Source organism: Salvelinus sp. IW2-2015, unplaced genomic scaffold (genome assembly GCF_002910315.2).
Source record: "Salvelinus sp. IW2-2015 unplaced genomic scaffold, ASM291031v2 Un_scaffold3518, whole genome shotgun sequence".
NCBI lineage: Eukaryota > Metazoa > Chordata > Actinopteri > Salmoniformes > Salmonidae > Salvelinus > Salvelinus sp. IW2-2015.
This window is the reverse complement of record NW_019944798.1, coordinates 29384-53837: the sequence shown is the minus strand read 5'-3', so window position 1 is coordinate 53837 and position 24454 is coordinate 29384. Positions and strand designations below refer to the sequence as shown.

Here is a 24454-nt window from a genome sequence, read left to right as displayed (position 1 = left end):
ACAAACACCTTGGGGGGAGCTAGCTATCACTCTGGAATGGGGCCGTTTAAGGAGAGAGGCTCTACAGGCAGGTGGAGAAGTGCCTCGATATGAAAACAAAATGGCGTCAGTGAGGGGTGTTCATAGTGTTCTACTGTACAGGAAAGCCCCATGTCCTTTCAGTGCAGATCTGTAGTGGGGGACATCCAATCCAGCGATAAGGGGAGGGGGGATAGCGACTGGCTGTAGTGGATGGGGTTGGGAGTGTTTGGTGGAGGAGGGGGAAGGGTGGGGCATCACACTGGCACTAGGGGAGGCGAAATGTCCAAAAGGGAGGAGAGGGAAGGAACCCGGATAAAGGAGATGATACCTGCTGTACAGTCGTGCAATGAATTATTTTTTGCAACAAAAGTCTCTGTGTTGAATGTGTATGTGTAGGTGTACATGTGTCTGTAAAGCATGAAAAGGTCCAGTCAAACAAAGTTCAGTTCAGCTCTTCATTCAGAAAAACTGCCAATTCTTTGTGCTGATCAGTCTGTCAGTTGAACGTAGAGGTGCTGCCACCCTCTGGCTGGACTGGTGATATCATAGCAGCTGCTGCACGATGATGAGAGGGAGGGAGGGAGACGGGGAACAGCTCTCAAAACGGAGAGAGCAGRGGGGAGGGACGGATATGAYYGAATAACTCCWGTGATAGAGAGATGGACAGTAAAGGAGAAAGGAAGGTGCTGAAGGGACAACACGACAGCACTGGTTTTGGTATTCTGGTTCTGMCCGGTCGGGGGGAGGGGCTAGTAGAGGTCATGCAGGGGTTCGGAGGTGAAGGGTGACGAGGTCTTAACTCCCATAATGCATGGTGTTGCTAGGGATGGCCATGGGAGAGGCCATGGAGATGGCGGGTCCCCCCATGGTGAACTGGTTGGTGACGGGATAATGCTGCTGCTGCTGGTTAGAGCTGCTGCTGCTGCTAGGACCTGATTGGCCAGTAGAAGCTCCTGGAGAGATGGGGGTGAGGGGGAGAAAATGGGAGGGAGAGAGGGAAAGAATGTTATCACCTTCCCCTGATTGGTTGTGGGCCAACTATGTCACATACTTCAGAATCCATCCCCTCCATTTACACAAATGATAGGCGTTTAGGAAACTTGACTTGATGTAGTTTAGTACAGGGTTTACCAAACTCGGTCCTGGGCCCCCCCCCCCAGGTGCACGTTTTGGTTTTTGCCCTAGCACTACACAGCTGATTCAAATAACCAAAGCTTGATGAGGAGTTCAATATTTAAATCAGCTGTGTAGTGCTAGGGCAAAAAACAAAATGTGCAGGACCGAGTTTAGGAAGGACCGAGTTTAGGAAACCCTTGTATAGTGTATAAGGAGACGTACCCTGGACGATTCCGGTGCTCATGATGGAGCCCATCCTGGAGTGGGTGTGATTCACTATCCCTGTGTTCACTGAGGGCGGGAACAGAGGAAATAGTGAGACTGTATTAACGCACACACAAACACACACAGTCAGTCACACTGTCTGTGCTTGTCTGTCAGTCAGTCCATCAGTCCGTAGTATCCTACCGAGGGGGATGAGGTTGTTGTGGGACACCGTCGAGCCGCTGCCCATGACCGTACTGAGGTCATAGGCTGTAGGCATCCCTGAGAGAGAGAGAGATGAAAGGATGAGACGGGGAAGAGAGTGAGATGGGGAGGAGAGAACGAGAGAGATGGGAAGAGAAAGGGAGCGAAATGGGAGAAAAGCACAGAAGCATAAGTATCCTTTCTCTCTCACACACCGTTTCCCCCTCAGAGAGCATGCATCCCCTGTCTATCAGCTGCTCTGTTAGCCTGATCTATTCTGTGATATCCCTACAGTTTAGTAAGACATTTGGTCATGATGTTGTATGGATGCTTTTGCCTGATGATGCTATCATGGGTCAGATTGTGTGTGTATCGTCTGTGTGTTTACCTGACACAGCATTGTTCTGCCTCATGCAGTGTGTGTGTGGGTTCTGCCCTGTGCAGTGTGTGTGGGTATGTCCTCTGTGTGTGTCTCCTCTACCGGTGTCCTCTATGTGTGTGTATTTACCTGACACAGCCATGCCCTGGCTCATGCTGTAGGCCCCCCCAGTGTTCCACATGGTCTCAGAGGGGGAGGTGTAGTGCGACCCAGGAGGGGGGGTGGGTGTGCTGCCTGTGTACCTACAAAAACACACACATACACGCCATGAGAGGGAGCTCCCCTTCCCCCCCTCGTTATCCTGAATGGCACAGGCCGAGGGCAGCGGAACAGACCAACTCACCTGAAAAAGGGGTTCTTCAAGTCCAGGAGGTTGCTGGACTTGGAGCCTGTCTGGTCCACTTGGGCGACAATACTGATGTCGTAGCTTTGTCTGTGAGGAGGGAAGAGAGCCGGGGATTGGTATGGGAGGAGAGCCGGGGGGTGGTATTGGAGGAGAGCCGGGGGTTGTTATGGGAGGTGAGAAGGGAGGTGGATAGATTAACACAGACCAACACAGACAGACAGAGCAGCACAGATTCAGCAAGCACACATCTGTAATACACATATATAGCTGTCTCTTATACACATCTACACATCTGTAATACACATATATAGAGTGCTTTCGGGAGGTATTCAGACCCCTTGACGTTTTCCACATTTTGTTACATAGATTTTTCTTTTTTAATCCCTCAATCTAAACACAATATCTCATAATGACAAAGCAAAAACAAGTTTGTAGACATTTTTCCTGATTTATATTATTTAAAAACTGAAATATGACATTTACACAAGTATTCAAATCCTTTACTAAGTACTTTGTTGAAGCACCTTTGGCAGCAATTATAGCCTAAAGTCTTCTTGGTAGGACGCTACAAGCCTGGCTACAAGGACCCTGGGACTAAACACTTCTCTCTGCAACTGGATCCCGGACTTCCTTACGGGCCGCCCCAAGTGGTAAGGGCAGGTAACAACACATCTGCCACGCTGATCCTCAACATGGGGGCCCCTCAGGGGTGCATGCTCAGTCCCCCCTGTACTCCCTGTTTACTCATGATTGCACGGCCAGGCACGACTCCAACACCATATTTAAGTTTGCCGATGACAACAGCGGTAGGCCTGATCACCGACAACGTTGAGACAGCATATAAGGTCAGAGACCTGACCGTGCGGTGCAAGGAGAACAACCTCTCCCTCAATGTGATCAAGACAAAGGAGATGATTGTGGACTACAGGAAAAGGAGGACTGAGCACGCCCCCATTCTCATCAACGGGGCTGTAGTGGAGAGGTTGAGAGCTTCAAGTTCCTTGGCATCCACATCACCAACAAACTAACATGGTCCAAAAGCACACCAAGGAAGTCGTGAAGAGGGCATGACAACCTATTCCCCCTCAGGAAGCTGAAAAGATTTGTCATGGGTCCTCAGATCCTCAAAGGTTCTACAAGCTGCCCGCTGCACCACCGAGAGCATCCTGACGGGTTGAATCACTGCCTGGTATGGCAACTGCTTGGCCTCCGACCGCAAGACACTACAGAGGGTAGTGCGTACGGCCCGGTACATCACTGGTGCCAAGCTTTATGCCATCCAGGATCTCTATACCAGGCGGTGTCAGAGGAAGGCCCTAAAAATTGTCAAAGACTCCAGCCACCCTAGTCATAGACTGTTCTCTCTGCTACCGCACGGCAATCGGAATCGAAGCGCCAAGTCTAGGTCCAAGAGGCTTCTAAACAGCTTCTACCCCGAAGCCATAAGACTCCTGAACAGCTAATCAAATGGCTACCTAGAGTATTTGCATTTCCCCCCCCCCCCCCCTCTACACTGCTGCTACTCTGTTATTATCTATGCATAGTCCCTTTAATAACTCTACCTACATGTACATATTATCTCAATACCGGTGCCCCCACACATTGACCCTGTACCAGTACCCCCTGTATATAGCCATGGTTTAATGTTATTTACTGCTGCTCTTTAATTATTAGTTATTCTTATGGCATACTTTTTTAATTGGGATTTTCTTAAAATGGCATTGTTGGTTAAGGGCTTGTAAGTATGCATTTCACAGTATGGTCTACACCTGTTGAATTCGGCGCATGTGACAAAATACAATTTGATCTGATTTTCTGGTCTCTCCAGACATGTTGATCGGGTTAAGTCCGGACTCTGGCTGGGCCACTCAAGGACATTCAGAGACTTGTCCCGAAGCCATGCCTGCGTTGTCTTGGCTGTGTGCTTAGTTGTTGTCGGCGTTGGAAGGTGAACCTTCACTGCAGTCTGAGTGCTCTAGAGCTGGTTTTCATCAAGGATCTCTCTGAACTTCTTTGCTCATCTTTGCCTCGATCCAGACTAGTCTCCCAGCCCCTGCAGCTGAAAAAACATCCCCACAACATGATGCTGCCACCACCATGCTTCACCGTAGGGATGGTGCCAGGTTTCCTCCAGATGTGACACTTGGCATTCGGGCCAAAGAGTTCAATCTTGGTTTCATCAGACCAGAGAATTTAGTTTCTCATGGTCTGAGAGTCCTTTAGGTACCTTTTGGCAAACCTCCACGCAGGCCTGGTCATGGTGCATTTTAATGAGTGGCTTCCATCTGGCCACAACCATTAAGGCCTGATTGGTGGAGTGCTGCAGAGATGGTTGTTTTTCTGGAAGATTCTCCCATCTCTACAGATGAATTCTGGAGCTCTGTCAGAGTGACCTTCAGGTTCTTGGTCACCTCCCTGACCAAGGCCCTTCTCCCCCGACTGCTCAGCTTGGCCGGGAGGCCAGCTCCAGTAAGAGTCTTGGTGGTTCCAAACTTCTTCCATTTAAGAATGATGGAGGCCACTGTGTTCTTGAGGACCTTCAATGGTGCAGAAATGTTTTGGTACCCTTCTCCAGATCTGTGCCTCGGCACAATCCTGTCTCGGAGCTTCCCGGACAATTCCTTCAACCTCATGGCTTGGTTTTTGCTTTGACATGCACTGTCAACTGTGGGACTTATATAGACAGGTGAGCCATTCCAAATCATGTCCAATCAATTGAATTTACCACAGGTGGACTCCAATCAAGTTGTAGTAACAGCTCAAGGATGATCAATGGAAACAGGATAAATCTGAGCTCAATTTCGAGTCTCATAGCAAAGGGTCTGAATACTTACGTAAATAAGGTAAGTTTGTTTGTATTTTTTTTTAATAAATTTGCAAACATTTCTACAAACTTGTTTTCGCTTTGTCATTATGGGCTGGTGTGTGTAAATTGCTGAAGATTTTTTTTATTTAATACATTTTAGAGTAAGGCTATAACCTAACAAAATGTAGGAAAAGTCAAGGGATATGAATACTTTCCAAAGGCACTGGGTAGCTCCAAAGGCACTGGGTAGCTCCAAAGGCACTGGGTAGCTCCAAAGGCACTGGGTAGCTCCAAAGGCACTGGGTAGCTCCAAATGTATTGAGGCAGTGAGACATTTTGTTGTATTGATACATGAGGTTGCAGACGCACAAATATCATCCACGAGCCCCCACCCCACCAAATGCTAACCTCCCCTGTTATTGTGGTGGCGAGAGGTTAGCATGAGGTTACACTAACTTCCTCACTCATCATTATTTACGATTCATTCAGGATTATATGTAATCATGGTAGCATCCACAGTATTTAGAAACATTCTATTGTTATTTACAATAAAAGTGACTCAAATATGACAATTCATTATTTACCATTAATTTCAATTGGGCACAAAATAACTGGAAACKATTTCTAAATGGTTCACCCGATACGGATGAAAATACCCTCAAATTAAAGCTGACAGTCTGCACTTTATCCCCATATTCATTGTATGAGGCAATGTTCTTTATAATTGTCGCTGTCCCAATACCTTTGGAGCMCACTGTATATCGCCTACACACACATTCATTCAGAACTGTCATAATATAACACAGGCCTGGGCCTAGAGGTGAATGGCAACACACTAACACCAAAGCCTCCCATCCCCAACAGACCCCCCAGTAGATCGCTCTACAGTCCCTCACCTCTTGTTGGCGATGAGCAGTGCTGTGCCGGAAAGTGTGTCTCCTGCCTTGGTGAACAGGGGTGACTGGAGCAGACAGCGGACCTGGTACCAGTGGGTCAGGGGCTCTGTGGGGGCTGTAGAGAGCCACACTGTCACCCTGCAGAGAGAGGGAGAGGGGTTAGAGGTCAGGATACTTTAAGGTTCAGTCAGCATTATCCTACTACAGTACAAGCATGGTCAGATATTCAGTAGGAACAGCCATTTACAACTTATTGTGAAATGTTTCTATAGTGAATGTATTGTACTATATTGTTTTGCTTTTAAGTTGCATCCGCTTTCTGTCTTTGTGTTTATTACAATGTCTGTGAGAAAAAGAAAAAGAAAAAAAAAGTGATGAAAGAAAAAGGAAAGTGACGGTGTAGCTGTAGTCAGGATCCATATCGGTCAGGTTACTCCTGACCACACACACTTCAGTCCAACTTACATTGATCCCATGAACGCTACGTCGAACCAGAAAGCCAGGCCGTGCACCAGCCCTGAGTGCATCATATGGAACTTAAAGGGAATCTCTATCCTGAAAGAGAGAGCGAGAGAGAGGGAAAGAGAGAGGGAAAGAGAGAAAAGAGTGGGATATTCTAGTTAACGGAGCAAGCAGTTGTTGCTACATCCATTTTTTGAACTTTTGAATGAATGATATATACCCATTAAGTTTTGAAAAATATAACTTATAAATGCCTCATGAGCTTAGTTCAACTGTCGTACCRCATCAGAACCCAAAATATAAGTTTGTTTTACTCCAATGTTTGTAAACAAAGTAAATGTAAACAATAAATATATATATCATCAAAACATGGTTAAAACTATAATTTGATATCATGGAGTCCTTGCATCCATAGCTCAGTCTATGAATTTGAGAGTGGTTACATTTCTCCAGCCCCACCACTCCGCTTCTTACATAAAGAAGGGTGGGGAATTCGCTCTGTTATCGTTTCTACTGCGGATTGCTGCTTTAAGGTTATTTTTACACACTAGAAGGAATTATGTAGTATTTTTGCTGATGTAGGAAATTCAAAATCGGAAGTAGCCTCATATTAGAGAAGTAGGACATCCCCACATTCAGTAACATGTATCTACGCATCTCAATTCTCAACTCAATCTATGAATAACAATTCAATAAGAAATATATGAGGGAATAACAGACAGACGGCACACAGACCTGTACAAATCCTCCTCTTTGGCCTCCAGGAAGTTGACTGTGTATTTGACAGACTTGGCCATCAAGATACGGATATCAAATGTGTCCTGAGAGGGGGAGGGAAAGAAAAAGGAGGAAGGAGAGAGACGGGGAAGAGGGAAGCAAGAGTATCCAGGTAAGTCCCAGTGAGGTAGAAATGTTTTACGGCAGCATTGGCTAGAGTGGGTACGGAGACAGTCTAGGCCTTAATTTAATGATCTAGAACAGAGGCTGTACCCAGAACCAGGCACTCCGGCCTGGGCCCGGCTCTCCCAGCAGAGTAACAGAGGAGCAGGCATGTTGCAAAGGCCTACCCAGCTGACTACCGCTGGAGAATGATGTGTGTGTGTCGTTGTCGGTGTGTGTCGCTGTGTGTGATAAAAGGGATGAGATTAATTCAATGAATACCCATTATGAGCAGTGATAGTACTGTTGAAACCTCACTGTTGGTTCTGTGGTGTTAGACTGGGGGAACTGGACTGGGCGAAAACATTGGGATCCTAAACTCAGACCGCATCTAACTTATTTATCCCAGCCGTCATAACACACACAGTGTGACGGTGGTATCTTCTACCACAAACACACACTCCCATATAGTCAATCTCCTATCCTGCATCAGCATTTGCCCATAAACACACATCTTATGTACCACCCTTAGACATAAACAAACKCACAGACCAGTCCGTACTACGCAACCCAATTTTACACAAACAGCTCTTGTCCCCACATACCCCCTGACTATTTCAGGCCTTAAACACCCTTCCCATATACATTTCCTAGTTAACCGTCCCCTGCACCCCAATCATCTTAGGGGGGGGGGGGTATATATCGCTTTAACCGACATGGTGGGCGGGGCAGGCAATGTCAGAAGATAGGTGTTCAAGAGTCTGACATACAACTGAGAATTCTACGTACCACAATGGGCTGGCGAAAGTACTCATCCACCGCTGCTCCTCGCAGGGCTGAGAGGTCCACACCATGGAAGGAAGGCTGGTACCTAAATGAGGGAGTGAGAGAGAATCATTATCATCATCTCAATCCCATCAACTACAGCAGCCCAATGAAAAGTGACTGATATCTCCGTACATTCACTGCTTCTACTCCCAGAGCTTCTTCTCTTGCCATTTCCCCCTCCGTCCCTCCAACCTCATCCTTCCTACTACTCTCCCCGTTTCTCTCCTCCCTCCCCTCCTACTCACCAGAAGTTGGCCTTGGTGAACTGCTCCATGTAGAGCTGTTCGTCTGTGAAGGGGGCCAGGTGCACGTCACCGATGGTGGGGAACATTTTACCTGTGACACACATGAAGTCAGTTAATGATMGTACAATCACCAGTGGCTAGTCATGARGAATATGTCTCTCAGTTTTAAAATGTAGACTTTAATATTATTTACCGCTTGGGCTTCAGAATAATCTTCAGACATTTTCCCCCTTTCTCCTTCCCTCCCACTCTACCCTTTTCTATGCTCTCCCTCCAACCTTCCCTCCGTCTCACCACTAGGCTTGAGGAACTTCTTGGCGTGGAGGTAGCTCTCCAGCATCCTCTCGTTGAAGAGCATGTAGCCCATGGGCTCTGAGATGATGATGTCCACCTGCTCAGGCAGCGTAACCTCCTCTACTTTACCAGGGATCACCACCACACGGTCCCCCAGACGGTTAGTGTTCACCAGGACCTAGTGGAGGGGACACCAGAGGATAGTGTTCACCAGGACCTAGTGGAGGGGACACCAGAGGATTAGTGTTCACCAGGACCTAGTGGAGGGGACACCAGAGGATTAGTGTTCACCAGGACTAGTGGGGGCACCAGAAGGATTAGTGTTCACCAGGACCATGGAGGGGACACCAGAGGATTAGTGTTCACCAGGACCTAGTGGAGGGGACACCAGAGGATTAGTGTTCACCAGGACCTAGTGGAGGGGACACCAGAGGGTTAGAGTTCACCCGGACCTAGCGGAGGGCACCAAGTGGAGGGTTAGTGTTTGTTAGAGTGAGACTGATACATCTGCCAGACTTATGGCTACATAGCATGTCAAGAAGAGGACAGGGTTAGAGCAGGGGTGGCAAACTTTTCAGCTCGAGGGCTTTGATTAGTTTGTCGAAACCAATTTGCGGGCCAGAAAAAGTGCAGTTAATTGAAAATATATAGGTCACRTAATTTCGACATAGTTTAGTGTGTCTGTTACCTCTGCGTGCTGGGCCATGGTGCTGGCCTCCACAGCGTAGACCTTCCTGGCCCCAGCCTGAGCAGCAAAGAACGACAGAATCCCTGAACCACAGCCCACATCCAACACCACCTAGAGAGAGGGGAATGGATTCTAATTCTTCCCTGATAAAGACATCAACGAAATCCAGCAGTGTCTACTGCCCAAACCAATTAAACAACAGTTTAGTTTCAAATACAGCAAAGAACTCAATTCAGAACTAGCTACATTTAAGTCCCAGGACAGTGCATCAGTACCTTGTCCTTYAAGTCAGTGTGGTTCTGGAGGATGGCCCTCTGATAGGTTCCTGTCCTGACGTAGTCCTGCATCATGTTCTGCTGCTGGGAGAGGTAGCCATAGAACTGGAGGAGTGAAGGAGAGAGAGAGAGAACAAAGGAGAGAGAGGAAAATAAAGTGACAGAACAGCTTATTTTTCATGAGGTGTTTTAATATTGTCACTGAGCTAATAAAGGTTGGAATAAATGATTTATTGCAATGCATGGCAGATTCTGCGTGTGCACCTGGAAGTACTGTACTGCGGATGATTCCTCTGTCCTGTCGCTGAAGACCGACTGCTCTCCACTGTGGCCGCGGCAGTTCTTCAGGAGGTTATAGAACGATGAGAACTCTGAGGAGATCGTCATAACAGGTTATAAGCAGGACAAATCAGACATAAGTTATAAATGGTCTTAAGCCAGTCATAATGGGGAGAAATCAAACGAACGGTAATAACCAATTATAACAGTTCACAAGGATGACAGAGGCAAGACAAGCATGAGAAACAATAAGAATCTCTTTATAAGGACAGGAACATGTGCACTAGGACAGGGAGTCAAAGACACAGACACACAGGAGACAGAGGGTCAATGACAAAGATAGATATAGCCTACTGGCAGGCAGTCAAAGACAGATGGAAAAAACAGACACAGACAGACAATGACAGCATTCTCTGAGACAGAGCGGSGGTGGTTGCCGGGGGTTAGCTACCTGCAGGTGAGGTGAACTGTAGCAGGACGCTGTTGCAGCCCAGCGTGATGATGAACGACTGTTTCCCCACGCGACTGCACTCTGTGTCCCGGGAGACCGAACACTTGAACACGCATGTCTCCTCTGCTGTGAGAGGAGTCATACATTAGTTAGGGCCCGGCAATACGCCTACAACAAGTCATTCATGGAATAAGCGTGGCACAGGAGTAGGTCACACAACACGAAGAACAACATGCTAACAGAACTGGCCTGATCACACACAGCACTTTATTGACTCAATTAGCATTAAAGCATCTCAACCATAGCAGCAAGCAAAGAGCTATTTTTAACCTCCTTTAGCCGAGGGAAAGTGAGTAATTTCTTCTGTTGAAGCTATTTCACACACACTCCTGGATGATTAAGATGACATAGTTTTAAAGACTGGATATGTGAAAGCAATATATTGGCAGGGTAGGTCTAGTGCTGTGCCCGCATGGCAGTGAGATAATCTGTGGTTTAATCCAGCAGTTGTGATGGGATTAAYACTAGCGCTGTTACTTAGATTAGCCAGATGCAGCATGTTTTATTAACAGACCAAACTAGCTACTGACACCGGGTTAACCTGCGATGAATATGAGAGCGGGAGTGTGTGTGTTGCTTAACAAGTGTGTGTTCGATGCAAGGGCTGAGAGATAGAGTGCATGCTTTAAAATATGTAGGCTACAACCATCTCCCTCCACTCGACCTGGCCTGTCTCCAAGGCCTACAGCTGYACATTGTGGTAAATGACAATGACAGATGGGGAACAAGGACCGTCACTATAGAGATGTTACAGATATGTAACAACCAGATGATAACCATGTCAATGTTCTAACAGGGTCATGTCAGGTCATAATAGACACGCGAAGAGCAAKATTTTGATATTTTTGCTGGGCCAAGGCATTGCCCCTCATGGACAAGATGTAAATACACCCATTCCAGCAGGATAGACAGACATTACTAGTGTGCTGTGTTTGATTGAGGTGCTTMTGTGTCTATAATAAAGCAGAAATAAAATGATTGTGTGGCAAGACACTGAGGTAATTTTTCCAAGTGGAAAACATAAAACTGGTCAGATTACTTTAGACTCAGTCGTGCTGCTCTATGTAGCAATTCAATCGGGAGTTCATTCCTGCCTGGTGTGGAAACGTTTATCTTCCATCATCATGGGAATGTTGGAAGAGGAAACGGCTGTTGGGCCTATGGACCGGACCAGGCAATCACACACATCATAAAACTTTGATAGGACACCTTGAAAAACACCCTGCCACACACACATTTCCACTTTCCCCACAGCCCAAGCTTGACTGTATCAAAACTAGGGACATCACGGCTTCTTGAAAGGGACATCCCATCTGTGCCCCACAGTGTAACAAAAGCTGCAAGCGCTCAGCGCGAGCACACAAGTGAACGTCAGGGGAGAAGGGAGGTGGGGGACTAGCTGGCTATTGTTCAGGGGAGAACAAAGATGAATAACTAATACGAACCTGGTTTAGCTCATCGAAACACAAGGACTCATATTTAGCCTGTTTTTAAAAACGATTTCGTTTATCGATATTTATTCACTCAGCTAGGCATCTACAGTAGATTAGATAACCATAAAGTAGCACGCGCGAGTCACCGGGGTTAGCTTGCTTGTTTACACCGCTACTAGCATGATCTGTGCGCAAAGACGACGACGTTCCAAAACAAAACACACTTTTAAGATACCCATCTCAAAAGGGTCAAATGTTATCTTGCTTTATCATAACTATCTAACTAGCTAATAAAGAGGGCAATGCTCATATGACGCAGTTGGTTTTAACTGTTAGAACTATGTGGCATTAAGGGCAAACCATTGCGTAGTWTGGCTGATAGCTTATTGGGGCAAAACTGAAAGAGCACGTTAACATGTCAATTAGCGTTTGGCTATCTGCGTCAATGTGTAGCGAGCTGGCTAGCGTGCTCAGCCGCGGGACAGGATACTGCATCATTGAAATGCAATCTGGCGCTAAATTGTTAACATAAACCAGGGTAGATAGGTATCTAATGTGCTTGGTCACACTTAGCTTGCGGTCCAGGAAACGTCTCGTGTGAGCTAAAACGGACTACTTCGCATTAAATTAATACTTTAAAGAATATTCCTCAAGACAAATAGATAGGTAAGAAAGAACGTGGTCCACAAGCCACGAAATGAGCGCAGTAAGCTTGCTAAAGCTAACCACCTATAGTTAGCTAAGCTACCAACAGTGTGCGCTGTCGTGGTGCTGGAGAAGTAACATTAGTTAACTAAGTTATGTTACCTAGCTAGCTAATAGCGATAAGCGAAAACAACAGTCCCCATTACGTTGGATTCTATAGGTGGAACCAGTCGGTTTTGAAGTGGAATCCCCACCCGCACACATGTGCAAGACCACTCGCATTGGTTAGCTAGGTAGCTTTTTAGCATTTAGCTCTGGCTAATTAGCCAGGGTAACGCCAGTTAACAAGGACCCCAGGCCGAACCGGGGTATGGAGGAGCTGTCTCAAGTCCACTCACCGTTGGAGAGGTTGATCAGGGCCGCGTCCTGTGTGGATTTCACCTCCAGTCGTAGAGGCTGCTGCTCGGAGTGACGCTGTATTTCTCCGTTTGCGTCTCCGATAGAGAGGAGCCGCACGCCGGGAAACACCGACACCGCCATCTTCGATCTGTGGGAAGAGACAGCTCACTGTGGCGCTCACATCCAGCGTCGGACGCGCACTCACGACAGGAAACGGGATACACGCAGCTTTACCGCCACTCTGTGGCCGAGAGGCAAACTGCTTAGTGCAAATACAGTAGACTTTGCTCTGACTTCTGTTGTCACTGCTGTACACTGTTTCAGCATAGACAGTATAGTTAGTTGGACAAAGAGAGAAATAGGGGATATTGAATAATCGTTTGAATTAAATAAAAATGTCAGACTGTCAGCCTGGCTGCGTTTCGTATCCTGGTCTGTTAAATCTGTGAATAATATTGGTTCTGCTGTGTAACATGTCATGCAGCAAGTACCAAAACCTACAACTTAGGTCAGTGGCTAAATACAGTTTATCTGGCAGACTATTGGCAAATATGCACTGGTATTTCTTGAGCAGCATTCTATGTGACAGGGATGAGCAAGTCTGGTCCACGGGGGCCTGAGTGCATGTCTGCTGTCTTTTGTTCTCTCCAAATCAGCATCTGATTTATAAACCAYGTATGGCATCAGTGGATTAATTAAGTGCCAGGCGAAAGAGAAAAGTAGCAGACACTCAGGTCCCTGCAGGACAGGAGTTGCCTACCCCTGATACTCTTGTGTGTTCTGGCCAGTCAGCTTAAGGGGGCCACTCTTAACAAACTCCTTGATAAAACATGAGACTCAAGGAGATGTTGAAGGTGAAATTATACATTTTATTAAATGATTCAGTCAATACATGTCACGATACCATTCTAAGACAAATACACACAAAAAAAACGTTAAGGCACAAGAGGATGACAGTGTTTTCCACATGTATAAATCCTTCCACCAGAGCATTTCAGTGACTAATATTTGTAAAATGAGGTGCTCTGCTTTCCCCATGCATTATGGACACTGTAGTCCTCAAAAGTTCTCTCTTCACTTTATTATAACGTCAGAGGAATTCAGAGCTCAGTCACCATAGTGAAAAGAGCTTGCATTCCTCCATCTCCTTTCCTGCATGGCCACTGATTTGAAAGGACTTGGTAGGCAAGACTAATAGTACTGTGAAAATCTATGTAGGCCTAGTCCTTTCACCTATCAGTGGTCAAGTCAGAGGACATTATTGAAGACATGTTTCTGGGTATTGGAACATGTTGAAGGGCTGTTCTCCAGTTTTTAGCAACACTTCATGTTGTAATAAGGACACAGTATGGTTCCTAAACATTACTCATTCTCTGGGGTTGTTTTTCACCTCCTTCAGGTCCTCTTTAAGTGTTTCTGATTAATCAAGTGGGAAAGTAAATGCAGATTTAGGCCTCAACAGGTCTCGTGTTAAAATCGAGGCATTTAAATTACCAGAAGTTTGGCACATACTAAGGCACATTAGTTTGAAGCAGTACGCAAAGAGTAAAAGGTAAAAGGGGTGGGGAACCCTAAAAATGACTTTAAACCATTTAGAATGTGTCCTTACTTTAACTTAGATGCACCAATGGAGTAGCAGTCTCTTTCCACTGAGTGTCCTGAGATCAGGCTTATTTATATTGATGATACACAGCAATTATACTTATCTTTAGTGTCAGTACAGTAATCCTAATATTCTTGTTATGATCCTTCATATCATTATTCTGATGTTGACTGAGCAACACCACAAAKCCAGSATTGAAACAGATATTTTGCATGACCTGAGTTTGAGATCTCTATATGCCAACACCCATAAGAKACCTCTAACATCCTCTCMGAGTCACTCTTTTCWAGACATAGTAACACCATTTTCTTTTGAATTAAATTTTGCATCACAGTGGTTTAACTGTCAACTGAGGATCTTAACAGTGTAGTCGAGTGTTTAACACATGAGAATGCGCGCAAAATTTCTGTCAAAAGACTAAATTCTCTTGAGAGGCTCATGGAGTCACCACACTTTTAGCAGAGAATCATAAATTACACTTATCGAAATGCTTCACAATTTCACCTGACAAAAATCACAGTSACAGTSTTAAGGCGAGTTTGTGTGGAACCTTGCATTGTGTTTGCAACCAACTGAGCACCATTTTGAAAAACAAGCTCTGAGATCAAACTCGGGTGTAATATCTTGWAGTCTGTTGAACATAGCTTCACAACAATGATACGGTAGGCTATACTCATGTAATGGCACTGGGTCAACCACTTTAAAAGACTCACCAACAACAATGTGTAAAACCTAATACAGTTCAAWTTCACTTTGAGTAAAAGAAAAGTAACAAAAGGTAGAGACTATAGGGAGAGTTGGGGTTGAGACTGCCATATTTATACTTTGAGGAGTGCTTTCATTCTAATGATCTCAACACACAAAGTACTGCAAATGTTATCCTTATTGAGCTGTAGAAATCCAGAACAGAACACATGTCAAAACTCACTCAGCATAGGGTTATGCTTGTGCTTGTGATTGTGTTCTGGCCTTGAGGTCTTCAGTGACTGGACGTGGTGGGGAAGGGTGTAGGAGACGCCAAGGGGCTTGGAWTTGAAAGGCATCCTTGGGGAATGTTCAGACGTGTTTTACGAGCCTCCATCATCACCATCGCCTGCAGTGAGAAAGCATAGAGTCCGATCAGATCACTGGCACAGCAGTTAGATGAGATATGGCTGCTGTTGGTTACGTTCTCTTTGTAACAATCAAAGCCAGAAGGGTCAAAGGTTAGCAAACAGAGAGAGAAAATGAGAGTGAGGAACAGGTAGAGGGAAGGTAGAGAAAGAAAGCAGTACAGAAAGAGACAGAGAGAGTGTGTGTGTGTGTCCATGCACGTGTGTGTGTGAGAGAAAGAGACAGAAGAGAGAAAAGAGAGAGATAGAGAAGGAGTTAGTTGAAGCCTACTCTACCACATCAGACTGTCATCTCACCTCAGAAGAGGGCGCATGACTTGGGGGGTCTGAAGGGGTTGTCGCTGGAAGGCACCCCCATGAGGAGAGGGTCTTTATGGGCGTTCTGCAGGCAGAAGGTCTTCAGGTCCGCTGCTGCCTGGGACACCTGAGAGTGGAAACAGAGAGACACTGTCAGTTCCATTATACTTTAATTCTGTGTCATAAAGGCTACATAAGACTGCTGTAAAGATGACATATCAATGTCATAGGCATTCATGAGAATGAGTCATCATTGACAGTGACAGCGTTTTCTATAAAGAWGTTCCAAGTAAATTGAGCTCAATCCTGCTCTACTTAACTTCTACTTGTTTTAACTCAGCTTTTCAAGAGAGACCTGGTCCACGCATCAATAAATAGAGGGGCCAACACTTTCACTCTGCCACAATACTCCTACTGATACTCAGTTTAATGAACCTACAGTAATATGCTCCAAGCTCACACTGCGAGAGAAACTGAGCAATGATCAGCTATTTTCCTAAAATCCCTACCTAGGACTTGACTCAGCAATAGCATAATGATCTGGTACTTTACTAGAGGGTTGTTTCATGGGTGAAGTCTATAACAGTTGTCATAACATTGTAATAACATTATCCCCATTAACACAAGATGGCACTTTAGGACCAAGTCACAAATGGGCTATGCATTGAGTTTATTATTTATCTAGTTAGTTGATAATATGGTATAAACGTATTTCATAGGCTATAGATAAAAGCCTATATTTTTCKTGCATTCTCATATGCCCTTCAAAGCACAGCATGCCTGAGTGCTCCAGGGTGGTTTAAGGTCTGCGGACTAATCTGTCTTTCTCCTCTAAAAGGAGTAATTTGGCCAACAATCGCACTACTGTCACAGCCACAATCAACAAAGGCCACCACTGTGCTGCACCATTCGRGGAAACTAGCCTACGAGCTGTTTATTTTCTCCGGACAACACAGCCTACAGCAGGAAATCTTCATATTTCACATGATTAACAGCAAATCGTTAACTTCTAAATATATCAAATACATCCATTCAAAACGGCGTTAAACTAAGTGGAGAGCTGAGGAGTAGCCTAGACTTGCCATAACACCTATGCATACAGCAAAACTAGAACCGCATTATAATCTTACGTTTTTCTTTCGGTAACATGACAGGTGAAAGGCGGCGCTCGATTGAGCACGTCAATTTACAGGCTACTCCTTTAGTCTACTGGACAGCGCTGCAGTTAGTTGCAAACAGATGGCATGGTTCCAATGGAACAGCATTTTGTAACAAATGGCCTGGAAGTAACAAAATAACGCGATGCTRCCCATAAAATAGTCAAACTTTACATAATATATAGCTTTTCAATAGTTACCAAAGGGCCATGTTGACAAGTCAGCCAGTCACACCCAATGCAGAACAGTTTTTGATCAGTCTTTCTGAATGTAATTTCTTTACCTTGATCCTGCGAACACTRGCCTCTAGCCGAAGTTGTTTTACTACCTTCTGAGCGATAACCAAGTTGCTGCTGTTTGCGCTGTTATTCGACATGTCTGCGAGGTCTGTCCAACGGCCAAGTGAAAGTGTCCGGCTATCACTTGAAAGAACGAGATTTTCTGATGAGGCTGCTGCGACTCAAGTGCTCCCCCCTCTGAAAAAACGCACCGCTTTTTTTGCGCAATGTTCTCCCCACTGCTTTCAGAATTGCCCATAATTAAAGATGGTTATCAGTAAAGAGAGGCACTTARGTGTACATGTAAGAAAAACAACAACATAATAATAATAATAGATCAGTCAGTTAAACAAATGAATGGGCTATTGTCGTAAAATGAAATGTTCCTTTGGGTTTTATATTGTGTCGCCAATAGTTCAATGGTTTCTAGGCCTACAGTAGGCTATGGTGAAGTAAATCAAAGGAAACGTATTTTATTAGAATGGTCTTGGCTCTCTATTATATAAAGATACTTTTTCTAAACAACCCAAGAACCACGAGGATATCATTAGCGAAATACAGTCTCGTCATGTGCTCCTTTTTAAAAATGTTTATTTATAGAGACCCCATCTACAATGTCACGAGTTTTGMCTCTTCAACACACATGTCTGTCTTTTAATGACATTTAATTTTAAGCTTTATTCATCACATTATTTTTCAATTGTATATTTATTTATATAACAAGTAGGCTTTTGTATTTAAAAAATAGTTGGTATCTGAAAATTATCAAGGCAACGATAAGCAATACTGTAGTATTATGTTAGTGGATTTTTKTTGTGCACCATTGCCATCTAGCGCCCACATATRCGAGGCTGTAAACACAAACTCGTCACATGACAGAGAAATATTGCTCAGCGACTTCAGGAACAGTTCGACGCTCAAATTAGAATTGTTTCCGGTTAAATTGGGGTCAAACAGAGGGGATTGCACATTACAAGACATCACAATGCTTATACGAGTAAGTATTGGAGATAAAGAGTGAAACATATTTTGGAAATGCATCGTTTGTGTTGTAAAATATATAGATTACAATGTGCAAATGTTTATTCGCTGTCTCAGCGGTGTATTCTCGACTCAGATGAATAGTATGCATCATGCACCTGCGAAGATTAAATAGCCAGTGAGCTAGCTGGCTAGCCACACTTGTGTAATTTGACCAAAATTGTGTAGCTAACCTAACTCAMTCCCATCTCGCTAAATTCAATGACTATTTCTTTTAAAGGAAAACCACRMTCAACATTTCCCTAACTGTTAATGTGAAATCACGAGTAACTAGCATTTTCTAGTGTGTGTAATGTTCAGAGTTGATGTAAGATCATAATACATTTGAAAGCTTTGTCTTGAACACACTTCAAGGGGCCAGAGTGGAAAAAAATAACCATGCTATCTCTGAATGTAACTTAAACATATAATTATTTAAATAACCTGCCCAAAATAACCTGCCCAACACTTAGGTTAAGATCTTAGAGACAAATGTTAACTCTTTCTCTCTATCCCCTTCTTTTAGAGGGTGTTACAATGTGGAGTGACAGCTTTAAAGTCATGCAGGACCATTCACCACAGTGCTCAATGGAGGAGTCCTCTCATACCTATTGTTGTGGAGCAGACGGTAAGAATTGGAACCCCAACAGAGTTCTATTTAGGACTGCAACATTTCTATGCAACTTGATTCACTCTTGGTTTGGAACGGTTTAGTTAGTAGTTTTCACCTGTCAGTTCCTGGTCCTAGCTAGTCTAACTGCTTTCCAATGTTCAAAGATCTTCCTCTTGCTTTCCCTCATTCTTTTTCCTTGTCTTTCTCTTCTTTCTTAGGGTCGAGGAGAGCGGGCGTATGACATCTACTCTCGTCTTCTGAGAGAGAGGATCATCTGTGTAATGGGGCCGGTAAGTCTCACTGTGTATCACTGTCTGTGTAATGGGGCCGGTAATTCTAGCTGTGTGTCACCGTTTGTGTAATAGGGCCGGTAAGTCTAGTTGTGTGCCATTGTCTAATGTGGCCGGTAATTCTTGCTGTGAGTCACTGTCGGTGTAATGGGGCCAGTAAGTCTCGCTGTGTGTCACAGGCTTACCGGCCCCATTACACAGACAGTGACACACAAATAGACTTACTGGCCCTATTACAGACAGTGACACACAGATAGGCTTACCAGCCCCATTACACAGATAATCTGTGTGTCACTCTCTGTAATAGGGCCGGTAAGTCTATTTGTGTGTCACTGTCTGTGTAATAGGGCCGTTAAGTCTGTATGTAATAGGTCCGTTAAGTCTGTGTGTGTAATAGGGCTGGTAAGTCTGTGTGTGTAATAGTTTGGGATTCAAAACCTACACAAGGAGACATTGGGTATGTTTACATGCACACTAATAATTCGATATGAAACTGATTATGGCAGTAAAGGTTGCTAGATCGAATCCCCGAGCTGACAAGGTAAAAATCTGTTGTTCTACCCCTGAACAAGGCAGTTAACCCATTGTTCCTAGGCCATCATTGTAAATAAGAATTTGTTCTTAAGACTTGCCTAGTTAAATAAAAGGTAAAAAAATAAATAAAATGTATACAACTTACTCTGCTTATCGGCGCAAGGTCATAATCGAAGTAAGTCCACACCGATTAAAACATCTGGATTTCTGAGTCTGCTGTTGCGGTTCAGATTCATTTGTTAATCTCTCTCCTCTCCCCCTGCCTTTATTCAGATTGATGACTCTGTGGCCAGTCTGGTTATTGCTCAACTCCTCTTTCTGCAGTCAGAGAGCAACAACAAACCCATCCACATGTACATCAACAGTCCTGGTAAGAGAATAGAGGGGGACCTCCCACAAAAATGGTGGAAGAACAGATGGTGGTGGCAGGGGATGGTTGGCGAAATAGGGATGGTTACTTGATTAAAAAGCACGTTTCTTGGAGGGGAAAGAGACGGAGAGAACACAAGTGACAGATGGATCAGATGACAGTAATAGGAGATAAAGGGTGCAGTCAGAAATTATTTTTTACCTTGACTTCAAATGAACTTCATTAGTTACGTAAAGCTGAGACCATGATAGGCACAACAGCCCCAGGCGCATTTGTTATTGTTTTGAGGAAATGAGCATCCAGCATTGTGGTTAAAAAAATTAAAATCGTACATACTTGGTTCTATAGTGCATGCAAAGATGTCAGATGGAAAAAAGTGTTTGTTTGAAGTAACGTTTTTGTTGTAATATCGCAAATGGAAATGGCAGTTTCACCACTATGGATTCCACTTTAAGGAGAGATAGAAAAGTCTGGGAGAAGAGGAACATTGATGAACTAAATCCAACAAACCATTAATTCTGGTTCACCATGATGTTCCTCTCCTATCCTCTTTTCCCCCCCCGGCGGTGTTTGACGCAGGCCTAGCCATCTATGACACCATGCAGTATATCCTCAACCCAATCTCCACGTGGTGTGTGGGCCAGGCGGCCAGCTGGGCAGTCTTCTCCTGGCTTCGGGCACGGCCGGCATGAGGCACTCCCTGCCCAACGCTCGCATCATGGTGCACCAGCCCTCCGGAGGACCCAGGGTAAGGATGGAAAGGGGTATGGGACCAGGGAGGCAGAGGAATAGGAGCTGGTGGGGGGGGGGTTAGAGACCTGGTACAACTGTTGGTTCATTTAGCTTGGTTGCCATCAAAAGCCAGACCTGTGATTGCTATAGGCTATTGGGCATGTAAATATGAGTTAAGTATTTTTGATTCACCTCAGTTGTCAGTTGCCTTTACATAACATGTGTCTCTCTCTCTCGTGTGTTATTAGGGTCAGGCTACACGACATCGCCATTCAGGCTGAGGAGATCATGAAACTAAAGAAACAGATCAATCAACTCTACGCTAAAACACACTGGCCAGCTGTTGACACACATAGGTAAGTAGCTAAGGCATCCAGTTCAGTAGAGTCTGGCTCAGAGGGAAAAGCCTTGAGTAAGCAACAAAAGTTCAAACAATGAAGACAGACCTGGGTTCAAATACATGCGTCATTATTTATTCGTTATTAATATACTTTTGTGTATTTCAAATAATGTGGCCAAATCGCTACTTCTATTTGAAGTATTTGAAAGTATTTTCTTATGACTTCCTATAAATAGCCAAAACAAATTTAAAATACTTATATCAACGGAGTGGCTGCGTGGCCGAATTCTCTGGACGCCTCTTTTCAATAGCTAAACAACCGAACCTTCTGGGAATGTGTGAGATTCTCTACTTTAAAAACAAGCCCATTGTCAAACTCTGTTTACTGTCTACTGTGCAGAACTTTCAGCTGCACAGAGGTGGAACAGGCAACTCTGTTTACTGCTACTGTGCAGACCTTCAGCTGCACAGAGGTGGAACAGGCAACTCTGTTTACTGTCTACATGTGCAGAACCTTCAGCTGCACAGAGGTGGAACAGGCAACTCTGTTTACTGTCTACGTGTGCAGAACTTCAGCTGCACAGAGGTGGAACAGGCAACTCTTTACTGTCTACATGTGCAGAACTTTCAGCTGCACAGAGGTGGAACAGGCAACTCTGTTTACTGTCTACGTGTGCAGAACTTTCAGCTGCACAGAGGTGGAAACGCAACTCTGTTTACTGTCTACATGTGCAGAACTTTCAGCTGCACAGAGGTGGAACAGGCACTGTTTACTTTACATGGCAAACTTCAGCTGCACAGAGTTGGAACTCTGTTTACTGTCTACATGTGCAGAACTTTCAGCTGCACAGAGGTGGAACTCTGTTTACTGTCTACATGTGCAGAACTTTTCAGCTGCACAAGAGTGGAAACTCTGTTTCCTGTCTACATGTGCAGAACTTCAGCTGCACAGAGGTGAACAGGCAACTCTGTTATCTGTCTACATGTGCAGACTTTCAGCTGCACAGAGGTGAACAGGCACTCTGGCTATTTCAATCACGTGCTGTATCAAATCGTGCAGCGTTGCATGATCATTGAGAAGCTAACGTTGTTTTGCCCACAATGCAATGTGTAGACTGCGTCCTGCTTCAAAATCAAATTGTTTGTCACATGCAAGAAACGTACACCACTTTTTTTTCTTAACCAACAATGTTTAAGAAGTTAAGTACTAAAAAAATAAACAGCAGCAGTGAAATAACAATAGCGAGGCTATATACAGGGGGTACGCTAATGTGCTTATGTTTGTACCATTCAATATCCTTAGTTACAACAGACAGAGAAAGTTATAGCCTACATCCTAAATTAGTATATATATATATACTGTTTGGGGGGGGTGTTCTGTTAAGTCGCTGCAGGGTTTTTATTTCAGCTGCTCATAAAGATGAGGCAGAGACTAACACAACATGCGCAGAACATGATCCGGTTGTTTAGCTCTGGGGAAAAGGTGTCCAGGGGGGCGGGACGGTTTGATTCAATCGTTTAGCCTTAGTCTTATTTCAAATACCCGTAGGACCACACAGACCTGGGTTCAAATGCATGAAATTATACTTGTCTTTTCTAATACGTGCCAGTACTTAAGTGATTTCCAAACAGATCCCAATATGCAACATTAATATTCCAATAAAAAATACTTCAAATAGTCTTAAGTAATATTGTCTGATGGAAATTGTCCATAGCCTCTGAGTCCCATATGACTAGCTGACTCCTAACTAAATTCAAGCACTATTTCAAGGTTAAGTGATTTGATGATTGAGTCCTTCCTCACTCAAAGCACTTTAAGAGTGAACTCACCTCAGCCACCACCAATGTGTCGCACATTTTTACCAAAACTTTTAACCATATAATTATTCCCTTCTGTTTTCTTTCTCTCAGAGGGTGTGATTGAGAGAGATTGTTACATGAGCCCCATTGAGGCACAGGACTTTGGGATCATCGACCGAGTGTTGGTGCATCCRCCCCAGGCGGGCCAGGACGACCCAGAGCTGGTCCAGAAGGAGCCCCCTACCGCCATCTGCCCCTCGCCAGCCTCCCAAACCTCTGCCACCGAGCAGAGCCCCCCCGGGACCATCCCCCCCTCCTCATACAAACCCGAACCCTGACCTCAGACTACCAGGAAGCAGTCCCACACCCAATCACAAGCCATCCTCTATCTTCTACCCACCTATAGGCACTTCTGTAGATCGGATTGGACAGGTGCAAGCAATATGCTGATGTCCTGTAAATCCAAATGTATTGGAGTGGATASTAATATGCGAGAAGTTACAGCGTAGCCTACCAGAGGGCAAAGTGGAGCTATTACTATATTGCTTAWACCTGTCCAATCCTTTGATCTACACAAGTGCTCTGGGTGGATAGGGGCCGGTTTGGAACAGAGGACCTGCATTGTATACCTCTGTGCTGGAGAAACATCTGGGAGAGGAGGCAAAATGCAGCAGTATTAGAATATTTACATTTAAGAATGATCATTTTTGACCAATCTCAGATTTGTACTGTCCCCCATAATATYCACACTGTATTTACCACAAACAAAGACTGCAGATCTCTACAGTGAAGGAAACAATATAGCCCTCATTTGTACAAGCCATGACACAATTGTGATGTTGATTTTCATGAACTGGAATAAAATACATTTTCTTTGAGTCACACACCCAACCTGGGCCTGTACTCATAAAGCATCTAAGAGTAGGAGTGTTGATCTAGGATCAGTTCCTCCTGTCCATGCAATCTTATTCATTATGACAGACGAGGCAAAACGGATTCTAGATCAGCACTCCTACTCTTAATGCTTTATGAATACAGGCTCTGATGTAAAAACTGATTATAATTGTATCAACGCTTGATTCAAGTCTGTAACAAGTAAAGTGTTTTGATTGCCTCAGTAATAAAATCAACTGAGCTGTTTTCCTTTGCAATATACATAAGTCGGAAGTTTTCATAGACCATAGCCAAATACATTTAAAAACTGTTTTTCACAATTCCTGGCATTTAATCCTTGTAAAAATTCCCTGTTTTAGGTCCGTTAGGATCACCACTTTATTTTAAGAATGTGAAATATCAGAATAATAGGAGTGATTTATTTCAGCTTCTATTTCTTTCATCACATTCGCAGTGGGTCAGAAGTTTTCATACACTCAATTAGTATTTGGTAGCATTGCCTTT

The 24454-nt window shown here is 44.4% G+C and overlaps 3 protein-coding genes across 4 annotated transcripts; 1 reads left to right on the top strand and 2 right to left on the bottom strand.

The window, feature by feature from the left end:
- Positions 1 to 128: 128 nt before the first annotated feature.
- carm1 (coactivator-associated arginine methyltransferase 1) lies at positions 129 to 13111 on the bottom strand. Of its 2 annotated transcripts, none has more exons than XM_024142911.2 (16): positions 12910 to 13111; positions 10374 to 10499; positions 9908 to 10014; positions 9644 to 9748; positions 9369 to 9479; positions 8681 to 8858; positions 8387 to 8477; positions 8103 to 8184; positions 7170 to 7255; positions 6438 to 6527; positions 5973 to 6110; positions 2268 to 2357; positions 2054 to 2166; positions 1546 to 1623; positions 1360 to 1428; positions 129 to 974 (listed from the first exon to the last, which is right to left on the bottom strand). In XM_024142911.2, exons 1-16 carry the CDS (start codon positions 13049 to 13051, stop codon positions 817 to 819), a joined length of 1764 nt encoding a protein of 587 aa, XP_023998679.1. In that variant the 5' UTR covers positions 13052 to 13111; the 3' UTR covers positions 129 to 816. The 2 variants fall into 2 exon arrangements, with proteins under 2 accessions (XP_023998679.1, XP_023998680.1); XM_024142912.2 differs by having other exon boundaries at positions 10374 to 10496.
- A 2197-nt stretch (positions 13112 to 15308) lies between these two features.
- Positions 15309 to 17547, bottom strand: LOC112076019 (guanine nucleotide-binding protein G(I)/G(S)/G(O) subunit gamma-5). The gene is made up of 3 exons (XM_024142914.2): positions 17363 to 17547; positions 15923 to 16049; positions 15309 to 15606 (listed from the first exon to the last, which is right to left on the bottom strand). Exons 1-2 carry the CDS (start codon positions 17453 to 17455, stop codon positions 15924 to 15926), a joined length of 219 nt encoding a protein of 72 aa, XP_023998682.1. The 5' UTR covers positions 17456 to 17547; the 3' UTR covers positions 15309 to 15606; position 15923.
- A 697-nt stretch (positions 17548 to 18244) lies between these two features.
- Positions 18245 to 24186, top strand: clpp (caseinolytic mitochondrial matrix peptidase proteolytic subunit). The gene is given in 10 exon segments (XM_070441148.1): positions 18245 to 18354; positions 18904 to 19005; positions 19209 to 19280; positions 20088 to 20185; positions 20747 to 20835; positions 20838 to 20932; positions 21165 to 21176; positions 21178 to 21240; positions 21242 to 21272; positions 23168 to 24186. Coding segments are annotated over 10 exon segments (801 nt in total). The 5' UTR covers positions 18245 to 18342; the 3' UTR covers positions 23395 to 24186.
- The last annotated feature ends 268 nt before the right edge of the window (positions 24187 to 24454 follow it).